The following is a 19800-nucleotide window of genomic DNA, read 5'->3' as shown; positions in this document are numbered from 1 at the left end:
ATGTGGGACATTTTCTAGACCCAATTCAGCATCGTTAATTACAAACTTTTATCGATTTCAAACGACTTTTTAAAGGCCCTTTCAAGCATAGTTGATTTTCGTGAATCCTGCGATTCTTGTGAACATCTTCTCTATTTGATAAATAATTAATTGACTTTCCCGAAACAGTAAATAACGAAAAACGAATACAAAACAACCAAAAATTGACCGCTTTAGCAGTGACTAAGCCTTTGGCACCTTTCAGTAGTTACCTGTGTTGATAACCATGAGTACTGTGCGCCTTTTTATGTTAGCAAATTAACTCTATGTGGCAAAACTTCGTTCAACCGCTCATAGTACACACCAGCATCATAGGGTGGGTTACAAGTCTTACAAATAATGTTTATATTAATTCAACTGTTGAAATTGCACATTTAATTTAATTGACTTATTGCAACAATGGTAGTAGCAAAGTTTAAGGGACAATTATGTTATTAGTCTAGTGTTCGGTTTTGTATGTTGTATTTTTTTCGTATGTAGTGTTTTTCTTTTAATGTTTATTATAAGTAATGCATTACGGAGAAAATCGTTGAAAGTCTCCTAGTTTATCCGAAGGTTTCCATTAAACATATAAAACAATCCAACCAAACAATAAAAGTTATAGGTAATATATAGATACAATAAGAGGGTTGAGTCTTAAGGAAATATCTTAGATCGACTAAAGTACAAAACACCTGTCCGATGACATAGTCATATAGACTTCAAATGTTTATTGTACATATGAATTTGTACATATTTTCTATTAAACAAACACATCTCCTATCAATTGGAGCAAACGCAACACTCGTTCTAGATTCGAGCTCGCGTACATCATGCATGTTCTTCTTTGCTTGTGATCTAAAGTATATAGCCAAGATTTGGAGCATATACATTAACCTAAATTCATTTAATCCATCATTTCGGTTCAAATTGAATTTATTGGTTCCCTTAAAAAACATTAACATTTTTTTTCAAATGAACTTTTCTTTCCATAGCGGATAGAACATCTTTGTAACAAGAAGCGTTTCCTCTATTTTGTGCTAGTTGGAGTTCTGTGCTTGAAAAATGGGATTTTTATTGAACTATGTTAGTTGCCTGCTTCGACAAACTCTCTCAACTGTGCTGCACATTATGGTCCGCGCTTGTACTTAGCTTACACCTTCCTGTCTTAAGAACTAAATCTTTGTAAGTAATAATGTATACTGATGGAGCTTAATTCATTACTCGAAAATATTGAACTTAATGCAACCAGAATACTCATTAATTGGTCCTAACGAGGAGGGAATTACTGCTATCCAGTAGAAAATTGAGGGTGTTACATAACGTCAAAAAGCAGCACTTTTTATTAACCGCACAATGCTTAACTGCGCTGCGTCAAGTGGCCAAACGTTAATTCATAGACACAGCAAGGGCTAATCTAAAAAGTCGATTTTGGATTTTGAGAAGTGGATTTTGGAATAAAAATAATCATCAATTTCATAAGTTATTCTACCACTGTGTTACGTTGATAGCAAATGTCCTCGGATCTTAGATTTCGTCAGTGAGCGCTCTTGACACGCTTAACGTACTTACTAATATTTAGTCACCGATTTCAAGTGATGCACCACGAAAAATGTCCTGTCTATTTGTCAGCTATCTCAGTGATATATCCACGGGCAAGTCAATGTTGGATACATATTTGCGTGATACAGCCGCACAATGTGCGTAAGTTCAGAAAGCGAAATAGACTAAACGACCGTTTGGCCAGTCATTTTTTTCCATATCGTACAACGAATAGCGGGCAGTTTGTATAAATAATTAAAGGTTAGCTAACCATCGAGGTAGATACACCCATGTTCCTGTTTTATGTAAGCATGCCTAGTATGCGTAATAATGCAAAAGTTGCTTTTTGCCATATGAATCTGGCGGACAGAAAAATACACTCTCAACAATATTTTATGGCCCTGAATATATATTTATTTCAAACCTAGATGTAAGCTAAAAACTACGAGACAGCTTCGGATGGACCCATTAGGAGATCAAGTTTCCCTCTCAACCGGAGACAGTGCTCAGAAATCGACGATGTTCGGTCAAGCATTGGTTCGATTAGTTTGCGATATTCAGCCTTCTTAAGCACAACAGATCCTGTTGACATTGCTAACAGCTGCTTCAGCCATCGCACTTGGCCATACACAGGAAGTTGGGGGTTTCGTAGAAGAAGTTCAAGAAGTTGACTCGCGGTTGCCTCTTCAAGGACGGGAAAATGATTGATCGGCTCTTGGACAAGACGTTCTAACGAGCGGCGGTCATTTTTCAGGGCGTCATCGATTAAATCTGCAAGCGAAGTGCGAACAACTTGTTTGAGTGAAAACCTAGGACTCTTGTCGTATCTGGGAGCTCAGGGGGGGACCACATTCAATATATTGTCTTTAATATTCGTTTGTTAATTGTTACCGCTGCTTCAACTAAACGGTGCCCTGATGTCCACGGCTCCACAATAGCATCTAAACCGAACACAAACTCACATATAATGTAACATACTATCAATCAATGGAATCGGAACTGACAGGTAAAAGTGCTGAAAATCAGTGATTGAAAACTGTTTTTTAAATAGGTCCAATCAACATGGGGTACTTTAAAAACACCTACTTAGACAAAGGAATTATTTAAAAAGCGTAGGAAGAGAGCGAGTCACCTATCAATCTATATATATACATATATATATATATATATATATATATATATATATATATATATATATAGAGAGAGAGAGAGAGAGAGAGAGAGAGAGAGGCAGAGACACTTGGCTATTTCTGTTGTAGTTTAAAACCAGTTTTATAATAGCTAACGAAACCGCCTACAAAAATGGAAAATTTGACTAGCATACCTTGATTGTGCTGACAAAACAATACCATAAAAACTAATAAAGAGCATAATTTTCTATGTGGCGATTGGCGTCGTTTTGGGAACGTAGCCGTAAAAGAAAAAGTATAAGGACATTTAATGAACTAAAGAACTTACCCATAATCTGTTCCGGGGAACACTCCTCATTCAGTTTCAGACTGTCCACAGAAGCGCTATCGCATTCAACACATTCTCTAACAGAGCTCTTTCGTTCTGAAGGGTTTTGTTTTTGTGCCTTTATCACGCTGGTAGCCTTCTTTTTTTGGCCTCCACTACTGGTACTATCTTTTCTACTTCTCGCGCCTGGAGAACGTTGCTGTCGTGCTAAGTCAATTTCCGTCTGATCATTTATCATGTCGATATTATCTTCATGTTCAGAGCCGGATGCCGGCATATCTGGCTCCATAACATCAGACTCAGTGTCGTCCATCGCCGTATTTAGTTCCTCAGTGCGCCTCTTTGTGCGTTCTACCATTTTAGTAAGTCCAATTGAACTGTATTGGAAAGAAAATCCGTATCAAAATGGGTTTATTCCTATGGGGTTCCTAATTATAAACATAACGCCAGTCTGACAAAATAATTACATTTTCGAGGGCTGCAAGTTACATAAGCCATACTTGCTGTCTAGCACCGTTGTCGTTTCTTTTGTGTTTAGCTAGTATACTTTTGAGTGTTTATTGCAATTTATTTATCTATTCCAAATTTAAGAAATTGCATTATACTAACTTATACAGTTATAATATAGATTTTAAGGGAATATATTTTTAAATCCTACGCCGAGCTGTCGGGTAACTGATCTTCTGAGTAGCAACTTTTGTTGTAATGTTGACTCGGCATCGCAACTTTGCTCTTAAAACCTGTAGTGTTTCGATCTGAGTAAACAGATCATCACATTTACGCACCAAAAACGCTATTCCGAAACTTTGTCTTCAGTTACCTGACGTTAGATCATTGGAACATTTTCGACTGATCGAAGGTTTTCTTTAACGCACGGCTTAACCATACTGAATACAGCGAGCAACTTATGAATATTGAAACAACAATTTGTTTTCAGCTGAAACACAACTGTGTAACATTTTATTTTTATTTTCAGCACCGTAAAATATCTACTTTTTAAGTGCTTCTTATCAATCAACAATGCTTATTCAAAGCTAACGTTCTTCTCAAAGAAACCTAGTGTCAATAAGCGTTGTGTAAAATACCCACCTTGTAATGAACTTCTGCGCTACCTTCCGATGCGTTGTGATTGTGCTTGAGCTACACTGTACAGTTCATCAATACACAGAGCACGAAGGCCCCTACTTTTTGTAGCACGTTGTGGAATTTTAAAATACAGATGGCCATACAATTAACATATACGTCTCACTGGACCAGGGTTCCGACAAAGATGTTCAGTCTTACTCATTGAGCGCAAGTCAAAATGATGACCGGCTTACACTTCGGGTTGATAAAGCACAACTTGCTAGCCTGCTTAACAATTTCTTGTCACAGGAGGCGCCGAAATCCTACACAATATCAATAACAGTTCGGTTCCATGTGGCCGATGTGCGTGCGTTTTGCCTGCTGCCGCTGGTTACATCGGGCCTCCTTAACTCTCGGACACTAAATGGTGGAAGTAAACTGCGCGGGATCGCGAAACTGCTAAACACTTGATATTTTGGTTAGTACAATTTATATTGCTATGCTAAGATTTCAGGAAGTGAATGTACCTGTATTGATTTTCTATGTGGCATAAAACGTTTTACTAATCGGCATTACTTTTTTTTGCCTATTTTTATGATTCTATCTATTTTCATTGCATCCTGAAGTTCAGTGAGTAATATCTCATTCACTAAATTTAGTAAACACATCAGTAAAAATCCAAGTTAATTTAACAGCATTCAGCATAGTTCAGCGATTACTTGGAGAGGTCAAATGTTGAGAGTTCAAGCCCCACCATCGACATATGTGATCAATTAAAAACTGTTTCAGGTTTGTTTTCGGGCGTTTATTTGAAATTAGGAACAATTCTACGAGTAGTTGTTGTGATTGAATAATCGAAGTGCGTATGAAGGCAGTATCTTAGTCTTATGTCAAGCAAAAGTTGGGCATTTTTAAAAATTTTGGTTCAAATAAGCAATTGTACTTAGGAAGTCCCACTTGGTCTTCTTCTTCTTGTTTTCGAGACAGCATCACAACAAAGTTGCCCAGAAGCAGATAAACTCTCTTGGTGGGCCTTTAAAAATACCTTCACTAACTTCTCAGATGTACATACGCTTCCGATAAATCCAAATTATATTTCAAACACTATTAGAACACAAAATTGAAGCGTAAAATTTTTTGTACTTAACTTTATTTTTACACATTGCACAGATTATTTCTATTTTTTTACTTTTACATTTAATATAAATAGCGGTATTACTAAATACAGACTTCATCTTATGTTTTAATTTTTCACTTGTAAATATAGTAAAACATGCTGCGCATATTCTAGGCTCGATGAAAATTTACTAAGATTACATCAGTACGAACACCATTATGGTTGTAACATGTGTTACCACGAGGACTTTAACCACTTTGGTTGTCCGCGCCTTTTCAGAGATACACACATTTTTGTGGAAGATTTAGCATTTTCAAATAAACCTCTATGTTACTTTTACCCATTTTTGAGATTGTCGAAATCTTTCGCACAATGTTATTGCGCCAACTCTCCGCGCAATAATACATTACATTGAAATATATGAGGATATTCTATAGGTATATAAGTAATAGTTCAACACTCTCTTGGATATTTCTCAATAATCAAAAGTTGCATCTCATTCAACAAAAATTCTTTTATTTCATGCGATTAAAAACTGTCGTACAGTTCGTTTCCTGTTTAAGATCTCATAAAAGCAAGGATACACTAGTTTGGCGTTGCACTCCAAAGGTATTAATTGTCCCGCACCTCACTGCACATTAAATAAATTTATTTAAGTAGACCTACATGGCCATTCGTACACGGAAAAAATGGTTCGAACATATAATTTCTTAGTTGATATAGTCGATATCAGCGCCTTGCATCCGGGCACTCACAATGTGTGGATTTTCCTGCAAGTAGGCCCTGAGCAGAGATGGACAGTCCGTCATGATGCCCGTGGCTCCTAACTCGTAGCCTTTCGAGAATGTATTGCAATCATTAAACACCCAGAAGTAAACCTGAATATAGAAAAACACAGACGACTTTATTAAAATCTCGACTAAGTAAAAAGAATAATTGAACATTCGATAGCTTACCAGCTGTACCACAAGTCATAACTTACATTTTACATAGTCTTTAGTTTTCTGAAGTTTTTAAATATTTACTATGAAGTTTAAGACAACGCTCTAAACTCATTTACTTTTCTACGTGATTAATGCGCATAATATTCTTCTCATTATGGCTGAGCCTTAGAGTATTTGTTTACTATAGTCAGGTGCTAACCTGAATGCCTCGTTTACGCAAATGGTCGACAATGAATGGCCTCATCAAAGCGATATCAATCGTTTTTAGAACGAGCCAGTAGATGGGATTTGAAGCGATAAAGTCTCTGAAAAAATCAATTAATTCAAGTATCAATAACAGAATAATAAAAAGTTAACCCAGTCTGCTGAAAGCATTTTGTAATTATTTTTGTTGAGAAAAAACAATGCCATAAAAACTTAGTCGAGGAAACGTAATAATTTTGATATTTATGTCTTTTGTTGAACAAGACTTCCACAGTAAGCTTGCCATTTCGTGAGCATCCTATGTATCTATTTTGGCCTAATTTATGGAGTAAAATAGGGAGGACAAATATTGCCAGCAGTAGAACATCTACTACACTCACTTGAATTCAGAGTTTCGCTCCATTGAAGTGGGATGCAGGATGGCCAAACACGTTTCTCGAATAGGCACAAATGGGAGTAGACCGGTCCATGCGAGAAACGCAAGCCAAGCCACACGTGGAGCTGAGAAGAAGATTGGAATCGACGGGTCCTGAAACATGAAGTACGAGCTAATAAGCATTCGTCTATTTATGTATATCGAAGGCACTTCAATCCTTTCGAAGTTTTGCGCAGAATCTAAACATATAGTTAAAAACCTCTGGCTGCAGCTATTTTCTAGGTTCCATCTTCACAGACAACTCTAGTTGATTTCTTTCTCCTTTTATTTACTGTCCTTTTTCCATAGTGCAAGAGGGCATTGCCAAGGATGCAAGTCAAATTACATTTCAATTTCATTTTTGGCTCATGTAGACTCAACTTCGAGCCTCACTAAGATCCAAAAAGTAAATTATATGAAATACAGTCGAAAAATCACGGCCTGACACCTAATAGTAATGGGTAGACACATAATTCCCGAGAATAGGAAGAGTGTTTAGAACTGAAAATTAACTTCTTACCCGGTTATAGCACTTTTGTGTAACAACATACGAAATATTTCCCCATATAGTCATCTCTTGCCGGTCAAACTTCACGATCAGTTCGTGAACCCGATCGATTAGTTCATCGTCATTGTCCTTAATATCGATGCTGATGGCAACATTAGGAAACCTAATCAACAGTCGCGCACATAATCGCAATACAAACAGTCTGATCAGCGATAACTCCACAGAATCGCATAGAAGAAAGAATCCCCCCTCTACTCTGCATATGAAACAAGTTAAAGCAAATGCTTGTCTCGTTATGGCCATGTATATTTCAACAAATTGTACTGCAAATAGTGCACATTGAATACTTTTTTTTTTGTATTACAAACCCCGTCGCATAAAATGAAGAACAGGATTGTTTCTCATCTGATCAATACTAGTCTTCCAAATTTCTCAATTATATAAACCTTTCGAACACTTCTCTAAGCAGAGGAATACGCCGGTCGACATTTTCACGCATTTGAGCACATGGTAAACCGTCCATAAACTCAACGTAAAGTGATGAACGCAGTAACGGAAGATCCTGCAGAGGAGACAATGCAACGAAATAGAGCAAACTTTTTTTTGAAAAATCGATGTTGCAGTTGCGAGTTTATAAAACATATACTTCTTCGTGTTAGAACATTTTGCTTTTATCTTATCGGGACAACTGAGTATCTGTTAAAACAGTATTTGATGGTCGCCGTAGTAATTTTAGCCTTTCAATTAGAAAGCCTCTTGTAGCTGATACGAAAACACCGAAAAATAGTTCGATAGTCCTGTCTTGCGCGAGTTGCACAGCGTGTACCTTGTAGCAGAGCTGGTAGATCTTCTTATCCACTCCGGTCGTTCGCAGAAGCGAAAGATCGTGGCAGACGACAACCTAGCAAGAGAAAAGACCATATCTGCTAATTATAAACGTTAAAATTGTAGTTCGGCTAATTTGACTGAGGATTTTCATATTTACGGTGTTTGCTGTTTACCATAATGTTAAATTGCTTAATAGACATTACTAGTCTATATATTTATACAGCATGTGACTTTACGTTTCTTTCAGATGTCTAGAAAATGGTGACGAATTAAACATAACACCCTATGAAGGTCCACGACCTTTACAACAGCTATGTCACATTGCAATAACTAACTACTCCAAAATATAGGAGTAGTTTCACAAATACGAGCGCCAATTATACAAATCAATTAAATTATTAGAATGGAAAAAAAAACGGAGAAAATTAGAATGCTAACTAAGTAAACAAGAAAAATTAATACTAAATAGCTGCAGCTGTCACAAACCTGTTTGTCTAAAGTTAAATGAACGTCAAGCTCGAGCATGTCTGTGCCACACTTATTTACAGCGTAGTCAAAGGCCTCCAACGTGTTCTCCAGCCGCTCAAACGCACCTGTAGTGTATACAACTAGCTAAATAAAAGCCTACGTTTATCATAAAGGAGTGATACAGTTCGCAATAAAGAAGTACCCCCAAAAATGTTATTTTTTTAAAATACGTATGTATGTCCAGAATATGCTAAACATGCAGCTAAAAACTCAAATTAAGTTATTTCCTAATAACGAAACAAAATATTCGGTTGTAACTCTTACCAGTGCATACTATTCTTCAAAATACAATTTATAAATAATGTGGTTAGCGATCAGTTTAAAAACACGTCAGCGGATTAACGCAACGTTAAAAGTGACGCTATTGGGGGTCTCTTCTTAAATCTTCTGATATCCCTTTATCTAGCTTTATTCAGTAATCATTCATTTTAAACATGAAATCTATTTGGTAGCACAATGCTAAACAGGGTTTCAATATGTATAGCCATTGATATACAAACTCGCACACACACAGGCACATATAGAGCATGCCTACCTCCTCGATGGCTGATGTGAACACATGTAAACTTGGTCTTCTTTTTTTTATGTAAAAGCGTAGGGTTCTTAAGGAGCACAAACGAAGTGAGAACGTACCCCCCTAAGAACCACCATCCAGTGCATGTACACGATGACTCGGTAGATCCCATTACGACGTTTCGGCCAGTCATTTCACCATAAACAAATCACAATTGATTGCTGTAATGACACAGATAAAAGTTTACAAATGTCATTATCGTTTACATCGTGATCCATAAAGTGACATTAAAACACGATGATAATTAAAACCAAGACGTCCAAAAACATCAAGCATAAAAGAAAAATTCGATTCATATTCGGTAATATCTTCAGTAAGCCCAGCACACCTTAGCGTAACTGGGGAAAAAGACGACGTCTTGTTATTCTGAAAATCTTTAGACGACAATATCGGGAGACCGTTGTTTATCGTGACTAAAGGAATCCACGATAAACAACGACCCACTGCGTAGACAAGGGGCCCACAACGAGGCGTGGCAAAGGTACGAAAATAGGTTAGTTTTAGAAACGGCCCGATGTTTTCGAATGCTCAATCTCGTCATTCCAAGCGTCACAAACAGACAGATCTCGCTAGAACAAATAAATTTCTGCTGAACTGAGTAATGTTTAAGATCGAAACAACAAAGTAAACCTGGTGTAATGCATTCACAATCGTTAAAGAAGTTTCAATGGTGGGCTCAGTTTAGCTTGTAATAATAATTTCCGAGAAACGGATTCGAGGCGAGAGGGGCAAGCGTTGTTTATGGGGGCTCCATGATCATGACAATAGCTAGATATAAGTCATAGATGTGAGTTTTGGGTTTAATAATCTTAAGCCCTTTCTGCCAAATCATGAGTAGTATGAGTCGGCGCGCCTTACGGAGACCAGTTTGGTAGGAATTTTTTGCTTTAAGTCTACACTGTTTCTTCTAAATGTTGTCACTTTAATATTTGCTGGAGGTAATCGAGTTGCTGGGATGCCAAAGATACAAACTAGACATTGGCAATGATTCACCCCGATTTTGTAAGGGTTTACAACGTAGCGGGGCATTTTTGTTCCATGTTCATCGTGCCTCTTGCACGATAGTAAATTGTTTCGTGCAGAGAAGCTTGAGGCGGCGTTTCTTTACGAAGCAAGTGTTATTAATCCGGCTTATTCGAGTCAGCATTCGATACAAATATGCTCTTGGTTATAGTAATTGCAATTACACCTATTGATCAAAGGTGATCGCACCCCAGGCTCTTCATCTAAAACACACACACACACACACATAAATATATAATTGCCAAGTAATTCATTCTCTATATGAACATAACAAACATAACGTCTCAATCACGAATAATTTTAGCCACTAATTAATAAGATCTTGTTTTCCATTATGTAATAGAAAAATGCATCCGTTATAACGAGGAAGAAAAAAATGAGATTGCTTCACCGGATGAACTATCCCCAACAGCTATGCACTTTAATTCTTCATAAAATTATGCGTATGTATTATAATCCCATGACGACCAATTGAAAATAGATAACTAAGTAACATTACAATGCACTAGCTGAGCGACGACGAAGTTTCAATTGTGCTGGCCAATAGAGCACAATGCAAGCAAAGTATATTAATGATTTATTCGAATGAAAACGTATAACGAAAGTATTACATGAAAAACTAATTTGGGGAACTGACTTTGATTAGTTATTTAAATAAGCAGCTTTATATTATAATCTTATTACATAACTGTCAGTATTTAACCTACCACATTTGGTGCGGAAACAATAGTGTACTATGATAAATGGGATCAGCCATATTTACAGTAGCCATTTCGCTATTACTTTCTCGACGTAAAAACTACTAACGATAAACAACCGCATTTAAAACGTTGGGACAAAGTAAAACCGTCACAATGGATATTCAAATCAAAGCTCGCTTCTGCAAAATATAACAAAACAAAATGGAAGGTCTTTTCGTTAATTTTCCGTAGGCCTATTAGCCTAATGCAATTTTCTGTATTCGATCAGCTGGCATTTGGCGTAAGTAGGAGCTGGATACAGCTGGGGCAGCGGCCCTCCCTTTCCACTCTATTGTTGAAGTCCTCCGGCGGGAAGTAAATATGAACACTAAACGTGTTCCTAACACGTTTCGAACATGTAGAAACTTCAGTAGTTAATGTTAGTTAACGTTTCAAAATTAATATACGCTGTTCGGTGCGCAACTACACTCAGATATGATACATGAAACAAAACGCATACGATCTGATAAAATCGCAACTCGTTGAGACCTACATGCGTAACGATCTGCTCCATCATAGGCCCAATCTATTTTCTTCAAACTGAAATAAAATCAATGAGTAAATCTGTCTCCTATGGAAGATGTGGGTGCAACACCTTAAGGAAGCAAGGATGTACATGGATGCAAACATGCAGGACGGCTTCACAGCTTGGGTCGCCCAGTGAATTAAGAAGAAGGCTTGCTAGGCTATATCGGAGGGCGCGTCAATACGACTCTCAGATCACGTGGGATGCTATTTCAACCAGATGCCGCGCTCGTATATCTTGAATTGAAAAAATATAGGCTCTCTATTTAGTCAGGTGAAATGTTTGTTATTTATAATTGAAGCTCCTATTTTTCTTTAAAGAAAAATACTGAAAAGTACAAAGGCACAACTTAGTGCATCTTACCTAATTTTTCTATCTAAATTAACGAACAAGATCGAATTAATTCGCATGGAGCGAGATCCTTTTCCAGTCATTTAGAAAGCAGTTGCTCGAATAGAAGGAAACAGTGTGTGTGGAATACGGTCATAAAAAACCTTGACTGATGAAGTTTCTCATCCATTTTTAAAAGTCATAGAAGACCTTATTATGATACGTATTGGCAACCAAGTAACAATTTGTAAAGTGAAAGTGAAATATACATTAAAATCCTAGTCACGTTAAATCATTTTCTTTATAGTCCATTAAGGTGTATCTCTACATATTGGGAACCGTATCTCTAAAAGATCTATTCTACAATGAGTGTTTTAAACCTAACTTTTTAAAAGGGTTGAGTGATACACTTATGTACCACGCGCATCACAGGCTGAGCCTGTTCTTGTTTTTTGGGAAAATGTGTTATTTTGATGTTTGGTAGCTTAATATTACTACTATACTGTTTTTGATGTATTGTAATGAGCACTAAATAAAAAATTGTTATTTCTGCATAAAAAGAATAAAACAATCGCAATTCAATAATAATGGAAAAACGATGAGTGCGCCTTTCAATGTTTGCACCTTTAAGCACTAATGTGCGAATCGATCATTTCGAAACTATGAGTAATAAGAAGTATAACTGCATTCACATATTTTATGCGGTGAGGGGACTTGTTCACTAAATTTCAATAATTTATTTAATTTGTCATTAGTTTAATTTCTGAGACGGAGCAGAGAACAGTAAATGAAATACTCTGAGAAAGTCTCCCTTAACGCAATTGGCACTTTCTAAACAACGGAGATTCATCTTTGACAGTGAATTCATCGCTACGTGGAAGTTTTTCTTATTGCATAATTAACTGCTGCCGGTCTGTTTTTATCTAACGGGCAGATGGAGGCTGTAGAATTATTCATTTATTATTGGATTGAATTTTCAACGGTTTCACTGAATGATATCTATAATCAGTTTACGTGTCTAACACGAGCTTAATAATATCGTCATGATGAAGTTTCGCCTGAGATTGATTTGCTGAGGTTGCTATTATACGTTTAAAGTGCGTGACCTACTTGACTCAATAAGAAAAAAAGGCATATATTGGGGCTAACACCAGGTGCGACGAATATCCAATGTTAAAAACCCGTGAATACTAGCATTAAACTACCCAGCATAAAAATAACATACTTTCTCGAGGAAATACCGACTAAGTAATATGAAATGGACAAATGCTCGTATACAAGAGTGATATCAAATAGAAAAGACTATTTTACAGACTATGAATACGACAGAGGACTATGTCGCTAACGAGGATTGTAGGCTGCAGTGTTATGTGGGTTAAGCAATTAAATTGACATGATGATCAAAGCAGCGTGGATGAGCATAGCAGCACCCGTACTTATGCATATGGAGTGCTAACTTTACATAACTATCCTAAGGCAAAGGTTGAGGCAACCCTTAAACAAAAAATAACTTCTGCCAAACAAGTTCACCAATGGAGAGCTAATTTCGTCCAATTTTGTGTACAGAGAAAGTGTGGGTCCAGGGTACGGTGTCTTTACAGATTTATTTACAGATCTGTAAATAAAGTATGCTAGTTGCGGGATTGCCGAAGGCACAGCAGAACCACTAAATTTTGGGCAACTTACGGGCGTGTGAAAACGAATACTGCTTACTCAACTCTAAGAAAAACACTTAACGTAAAATCATAGTGAACTTATAGCATTTTTATATATGACACCGTCATAAGATTATCTGAGTTGCCAATAACTTACGCCCAACAAGCTATGAAGATGCTATAAGGTCTTCAGACGTCAGTCACACAGAACTAGGTCAAACTATCACTAAGCAAAATGTACGTAGTCACGTCCTTCTGTGAGGCCGAGTGAGGCCAGATTTTCCTCGAACCCACCGGGCATTAGGTTGATCTTTACGCATATTACAAGTGGCGGACGCACCTGAAAAATAATCAACGAATTTTTTTCCCTTCGCGCACTTTTGTTTAAGACTTGCATTAAGGACAATTGAAATCTACTATTTTTACGCTGTGTTCTACAGACATTACTAAATTGCCTGCAATTTAATACTGTATCAGTGCAAAATTTGGTCTGCTTAAAAATATTTGCAAAGATCGTTATAGGTATAGTGCATGCGTTACTTACGCACCTGAGTAAAATGGACAATTGGCAGACGAGGTTTCGGTCGTAGGGGGGATTCCTCAAAGACATATTCACCTCTAGCAATTTTTTTGGGATCAACGTCACAGAAACCACGCACCTGTGACAATTATGAATCATTACAGCAGGTAGCACAGATACCGAAGACGGATTTGTTCATTAATTCGTGTGTATGGGAATAAAATTAGATTGTTACTAAAGTAATCTCAACTTGTACTTATTACTTCTTATTTGTTCGTTTTTCACTTGCAGATGATTAATTATATACCATTAAAGAGCTGTTATTACTTTTCGACACAGATAAAAAAAACTTCACCTTGAATTTAAACTTTTTAGCGTATGAATTCTGTTCCAGTTGTAGCAACTTCGATATTTCATAAGTTGAAAACTTTGTATAAGGTAGTAAGCAGTAAAAAATAGAAGATAACTTATCGAAACCAATTAAAAAACTAAAAAAGCTAAGGTAAAATCAATCATAGGATAACTAACAGAAAGGGACAATTATACTGATGATGGTTGGCAATCAATGAAATAGCGAAATCGTCATATTCTATCAAAAAAAGGGTGCGTACATTTCAAAACTTAAACTAGGGCTGGATTGGACGAAACTACAGCAGCGGACTTGAGGAGCAAGAGAAGAGCCTTTTAATAGCACATAACACGTGGTTTTTGGCGATCGAAAGAATTAAAACTAAAAGGTGGCAGTTAACAAAAGCGGATATTACTTACGCAACGACCTCATATATGTTCTCCCTGATATTCTAAATACATTTACTCGCTGACTTCAAAACCGTATGATTCGCTGGGATAACTGCGTTGGGCGTACATGTTAGACTTCCTAAGCCTCTATTACACCTTTTAGGATATCATCGACGGCATTTAGACTCTGCGCTATACGGCTGCAGTCTAAATCTCATTCTCCATTTCGTACTGTTCAGATATTTTTTGAGTCTTCTATTGCCCTTAAATAGCTAGAAATGTTTTTCGCACCTTGCTTCGTGCCTTCTGACATAAGCCTCTGTAGAATCTTTTTCCCTGTTTTCCAGCGTTCCATATAGTGAAGCCTTGCCAACCACCGGGACAAATGAGCAGTCGTTCTTCGAGGCGACGTAATCGAAGCTCCCAGATGGTCTCTTCGCTAATCGAAAAGGTCGTGGCATTCTGAAAGTGTCATTGCATCAGAAATTATGAAGTCTAGCGGAAACCATTTATCCACTCGCGTTCTCCGAGGCACAAATGAGCTAAAAATCAAAATGCCATGTTTAACAATTTTGAAGAACTAACTGACTTTATAACTATATTATTAGTTCATGTTTTACTATGCGAAGCATATGGAGGGGCTAATGTTTACGTTAATTCGAAAAAAAGTGGATTGCCATAAGTACATTTCTATGAACGGCCAAATCGTTTATTAGCAGTTCAGTAGGTTTCAGTATCAAGCTGGGTATAGTGAAGAAATTCTTATAAACTAACCGGGTGATAACGATACATGAGTAAGTCTTCATCGACACGGCGTATTGATCCTCCGAGATCAAGATGTTTGTAGAAAAATATTAGATCTTCTGGAGTACCTTTTCCTTGTTCTGAGAAACCGCCCGGTATACGGCTGTACGTTTCCCGCGCACAGAACCACGTTGGCATAATTATAGTTGGTCCGTGCGACGTGAACACCTATCAAAACGATTTAATTACAGGCACAATGACAGTAATTGCTACCACCGTCTAGCTACTATTTTTTACCGTGTATTTTTTTCGACTGAAAATCGAACGCCTTCGATGTAGTACTTCAATTTGTTTTTACCTAGAAGGGCACGCACCCTCTGTGCCGGCGCTCAAATACTCACGGACGTCAAACACTTGCTCCAAATAGCTAGGAACTCTGCACTAATTCATATATCAAGAGTATCTCAAGTCAATCACACTTTGTACAAATTTCTTAGCTAATAATAATAATAACGCATATTATGTGACACGTGATACGTAATGAATATGGGTTTTTATATCATACGCACAAACTTAGCGCTAACCGATTCGTCACACCAATCAGCGATAGTAAGAATCTTATGTTTACGATCAGTTCATAAAAGATATTAATAAAATCCATTGCAACGTACTTTTAGCGTCTAAATAAGGCATTTCTTGCATTTTCTTTGACATCACCTGTACATCAAGAAGATGCTGAGGTAGTGTATTGGCCCATTGGGTGTAGCGCGCAGTTGAAGCTTCCGGAATTCGATGAAAGCGACTACCAACTAGCACATGTTGGGGACCGTGCGTTGCTGCATCACAGCCATTTTCCTTTTTTTTACGTGCCTCCGCCAGTTGTGCTTCAAGTCGTCGAGGAGCGATTACGTCGTCGGAGTCCAGAAAACACAAGAATTCGCCTGAACTTTGTTCGATAGCTTTGTTCTTGGCAAATCTAAAGAAAAAAAAAAGAGAACGTACCGCGTAATATGTCACTTCTTCAACAGTATAATGTGCAAACGAAGATGTTACTAGTAGAGCTAATAATCGGCGTAGTCGATGATGTTTCCCAAACAAATGTGAAAAGCAAGCGGTACTTCGATATCTCAATATGATAAGGCGTCTAACGCAACAAAAAGCAAAACGTATTAAGCGTCAAATCGCCGACGCGAATAACTTGATAAGCATTGCCACTGAGTTCTGGACACTTGATTCGAAGCTAAATGAGCGGGTTAAATTTAGATAACAGTACTTGACAGAACAGACAACCTCTCAAGCGTTGCGAGATTGCCAACCTACCCGCATCCCTTGGGTTGCTGATCTCCATTGCTGCCACCTATGACAAGCCTCCCACCGCGATTCTCTAGAGAGGTTCGGAACTCTTCGACCATTTGTAGAGAATTATCGGTACTGCAATCATCCCAGACTGATACTTCAACCTATACAGATAGTAAGTAGTAATAATAAGTCGAAAATCCACTGATGAGGTAAAGTAAACTTGTTTTTTTTACTTAGTACTGCTTTTACAGTTCGTTGTAACAATAGTTACGTACACTTTCCCCTTAGACGTTTCCGTATATAAGCATGAACATACCACTCCTTACATGATATAATGCGTTCACTTTTTAATCAAATTGCTTTATCATCACTGTCAAACATCATCAAACAAAAAAAAATGTGTTAAAAATAAGTTTTTTTTTTATATATATACATATATAATTATCCAAAACCGTATGAACTGACCTGAGAAAGCGGAAACGTCTGTGTTAAGATGGAGTCCAGACACTCCTTGAGGTACTTAGCACTATTGTGGACAGGTATTATGACGCTAATCAAAATTGGACCAGCCTGAAAGGGAGGACATGTAACATGAACGCGTTATTGTGATGTAATCTATATAAACTTCTTCAGCGATAGTTTTTTAGAACACTTAGAATTATGATAATATATCGTAATATTCGGCACAACCTCAATTGCTTTTGTCTGTCTGGGCAGCTTAGAGGTACCTACACCTAATTTATTATACAATACATACCATAATAACAATTTAATTTTTGTGTGTAGTTATAACGGGAAGGCGTATAGAGCTAACCGGCTGTCCGGCAGAGTATTTGCCGATTGACTTTATAGCAAAACACTTAAGAGAGAGTAAGTTAGATTACGAGTGGCGGGTATTGAGCTTCTTATATATTTCAATATTTGGATACGGCATCATGTGTGGCTGTGTTACGACTTTTGAAATCCGTGTAGAACGATGCTGCGCGATTCTACTAAATGCAAGCTAAAAAAAATTTAGGTGCACTTGCAGATTCACAATTAGTGAAATCATTTCCTATAAGTTAATCTTCAAGGTATATTTTTTACATTTTTTTTTCACGGCATTTGAATGCCGTGTGTAACTGATACAAAAAGCGTACTTATTTTTCTAGTTTTCCGCCGCATTGTCAAAAGTCAAGCAACGGTTTTTGACTACTACGTCTTTGCAGACAGATTGCCGACGTGTAACACACAGACTTCTACTTGTCATTGGAAACAATCATACTAATATAAATAAATGTATTAGACTTAGTCAAAAAAAATGAAACACAAATATTTTCAGCGAGCTCTGTTCATCCCAGAGAACCGCCTCAGATCAGCTGGCGCTAGTCTGAATGGCTTAAGCCGCTACTTTGCCATGTTGCTAAATCTGTCGATGTTTGTTTTCTTTAGTCGCCATGGAGCAATTTTTTGGTCCGCCCTTTGGCGCGGGTTATATTCAAATTACTTACTTGATATTTCATACTTTAGAGACTAGCTCAAAATAAAGAAGTAATTAAACTATTGTGTTTATGTTGTTAGCAAATGCAAATTATCGCTCAGAGTCCGATACTAGCAATAAATTCAGCGTAAAATTGACATATTTAGATTGAACTGATAGCAATTAGTATTATGCCTTAGTCTACAATTTTACTAGTAACGACGAGCAACAGGTTAGACGCCAAAAAAGTTTAGGCTGACTAGAATTTCTCACTTCTAAGTAGGGACCGTAATTAAATATTGTTGCTGTTTTTTATGTATGTACACATGTATGAATGATGATGATGATGATCCGACACATTTTGCATAATTTACAAAAAATGCTTGTGTCAAATACACAAATTCGCATCGCAAGAACCCATCTTACAGACATTATAAATTTCAAGAAACTTGACAAAACCTTTTTAATAATGCTCAATATAGATGCAGAAACTGAGATATTCATATTTTACCGAAACTTATAATGAGTATAATAATGCAATAACCATACAGACATTTTGGATTAATGTTATTATTATTTTATCACTTATTATTAATATATTACTATCATTTATTATTAAGTGATAGGTCGATAACCTTTTAGTCAACACAACTCGGGCCATGTTTAGCTCAAAGGATATTCACAGGTATAATATAGAACAATCCACTTAACTCACATCAGTGGTTCCTAAGGTGTCCTTAGTAGAAACTTATCAACTCCAGCATAATGAGTGCCAGCTCGAACGGTTACACTATTTATTTGTCCATGAAACCATAAATGCCTTCAGATGGATTTATAATGAAGCAGCATAATCTTGCTAAACAGACTAAGCATATCTCCCGACTTAATTAGTATACATTTTATCAAGCGAAAGTTTGGCGCTGTTCTAAGGCAACCTACCAATATAACATTTAATGACGTGACATTTGTGCACGGATCGTTTGTGCATCTTATTTATTACGAGAGAAAAAGTGTCCAGAGTGACAAAGTTGTAGTGAATGTTTCAATTTTTTTTTTCGGCCATTTCATACGTTATCGGAGCCCCTTGCTCTTGTGGTTGATTGATTTCTTTTCTACCATAGGCTTCCTTCATTTGTTGTTAGCTCGTAGCTTAGCGAGAATACCTTCGTATAACAAGCTAGCTAGCAGTTTAGTATGGTACAATGAAATGATCACGAGCTCTGTCTTTTACCTGATGGAGGACAAACTTCAACGTCAATTTAGCGTGGCTCTTAAACCACTTCTATCCTTTCAATTTCTTCCTTTTTTATATTGCATACAAATACTTACAGAATCCATCCATTCATAGAAACCGTTATGTTGTTTCGCATCGTATCAAAGATCGCCGCGCAGCATCTTGTCTTGAACAGGAAGTTTAATTACTTGACTGTAAACTTGACAAATGTGTCGAGTGAGCAACGCTCCATAAAGACGTGTGTGCAATTTGCGTTTATAAGAGCGTTTGGGGGAAAGTTAAGGTCGTGGGAAAGGGAAACGTTTTGTGTGGTGGCCAAACTACCCTTCCT

General features: G+C 37.1%; 3 protein-coding genes across 8 annotated transcripts; all 3 read right to left on the bottom strand.

Annotated features, from left to right (window-relative positions):
• Positions 1 to 721: 721 nt before the first annotated feature.
• Positions 722 to 4504, bottom strand: LOC111250191 (uncharacterized). The gene is made up of 3 exons (XM_022805033.2): positions 4108 to 4504; positions 3019 to 3395; positions 722 to 2331 (listed from the first exon to the last, which is right to left on the bottom strand). Exons 2-3 carry the CDS (start codon positions 3374 to 3376, stop codon positions 2003 to 2005), a joined length of 687 nt encoding a protein of 228 aa, XP_022660768.1. The 5' UTR covers positions 3377 to 3395; positions 4108 to 4504; the 3' UTR covers positions 722 to 2002.
• Positions 4505 to 5694: 1190 nt separating this feature from the next.
• On the bottom strand, positions 5695 to 9362 carry LOC147755908 (lysophospholipase D GDPD1-like). 2 transcript variants are annotated; one of them, XM_086988366.1, is made up of 8 exons: positions 9261 to 9362; positions 8586 to 8692; positions 8098 to 8172; positions 7718 to 7833; positions 7284 to 7434; positions 6729 to 6877; positions 6344 to 6449; positions 5695 to 6078 (listed from the first exon to the last, which is right to left on the bottom strand). In XM_086988366.1, the coding sequence occupies exons 2-8, from the start codon at positions 8622 to 8624 to the stop codon at positions 5911 to 5913; spliced, it is 804 nt and encodes a 267-aa protein (XP_086844492.1). In that variant the 5' UTR covers positions 8625 to 8692; positions 9261 to 9362; the 3' UTR covers positions 5695 to 5910. The 2 variants fall into 2 exon arrangements, with proteins under 2 accessions (XP_086844492.1, XP_022659481.1); XM_022803746.2 differs by having other exon boundaries at positions 9163 to 9334.
• Positions 9363 to 13677: 4315 nt separating this feature from the next.
• On the bottom strand, positions 13678 to 19687 carry LOC111249636 (queuosine-tRNA galactosyltransferase-like). Of its 5 annotated transcripts, none has more exons than XM_022803742.2 (9): positions 17916 to 18191; positions 17534 to 17779; positions 17242 to 17346; positions 16798 to 16937; positions 16195 to 16453; positions 15508 to 15705; positions 15025 to 15195; positions 14024 to 14134; positions 13678 to 13815 (listed from the first exon to the last, which is right to left on the bottom strand). In XM_022803742.2, the coding sequence occupies exons 2-9, from the start codon at positions 17534 to 17536 to the stop codon at positions 13702 to 13704; spliced, it is 1101 nt and encodes a 366-aa protein (XP_022659477.1). In that variant the 5' UTR covers positions 17537 to 17779; positions 17916 to 18191; the 3' UTR covers positions 13678 to 13701. The 5 variants fall into 5 exon arrangements, with proteins under 5 accessions (XP_022659477.1, XP_022659478.1, XP_022659473.1 ...); XM_022803743.2 differs by having other exon boundaries at positions 17534 to 17635; XM_022803738.2 differs by lacking the exons at positions 17534 to 17779; positions 17916 to 18191 and adding an exon at positions 19565 to 19687.
• Between the last annotated feature and the right edge of the window lie 113 nt (positions 19688 to 19800).

The sequence above is a fragment of the Varroa destructor genome, unplaced genomic scaffold (assembly GCF_002443255.2).
Source record: "Varroa destructor unplaced genomic scaffold, Vdes_3.0 BEIS01000004.1, whole genome shotgun sequence".
NCBI classification, from domain to species: Eukaryota; Metazoa; Arthropoda; class Arachnida; order Mesostigmata; family Varroidae; genus Varroa; species Varroa destructor.
The sequence above is the reverse complement of the archived record's forward strand: the minus strand, read 5'-3'. Positions and strand labels throughout refer to the sequence as shown.

What these genes read in the sequence shown, in the direction of transcription:
- LOC147755908 (XM_022803746.2), bottom strand. Translation starts at nt 9,334, where the DNA reads ATGACTGGCCGAAACGTCGTAATGGGATCTACCGAGTCATCGTGTACA. An exon ending in ATTTAACTTTAGACAAACAG is followed by an intron (nt 8,173 to 8,585) that starts GTTTGTGACAGC and finishes TTCTCTTGCTAG; the next exon opens with GTTGTCGTCTGCCACGATCT. An exon ending in GAGCGAAACTCTGAATTCAA is followed by an intron (nt 6,450 to 6,728) that starts GTGAGTGTAGTA and finishes TGATTTTTTCAG; the next exon opens with AGACTTTATCGCTTCAAATC.
- LOC111250191 (XM_022805033.2), bottom strand. Translation starts at nt 3,376, where the DNA reads ATGGTAGAACGCACAAAGAGGCGCACTGAGGAACTAAATACGGCGATG. An exon ending in TTCCCCGGAACAGATTATGG is followed by an intron (nt 2,332 to 3,018) that starts GTAAGTTCTTTA and finishes CTTCGCTTGCAG; the next exon opens with ATTTAATCGATGACGCCCTG.
- LOC111249636 (XM_022803738.2), bottom strand. An exon ending in CAGCAACCCAAGGGATGCGG is followed by an intron (nt 16,454 to 16,797) that starts GTAGGTTGGCAA and finishes TTTTTTCTTTAG; the next exon opens with ATTTGCCAAGAACAAAGCTA. An exon ending in CAATTGTCCATTTTACTCAG is followed by an intron (nt 13,816 to 14,023) that starts GTGCGTAAGTAA and finishes ATTATTTTTCAG; the next exon opens with GTGCGTCCGCCACTTGTAAT.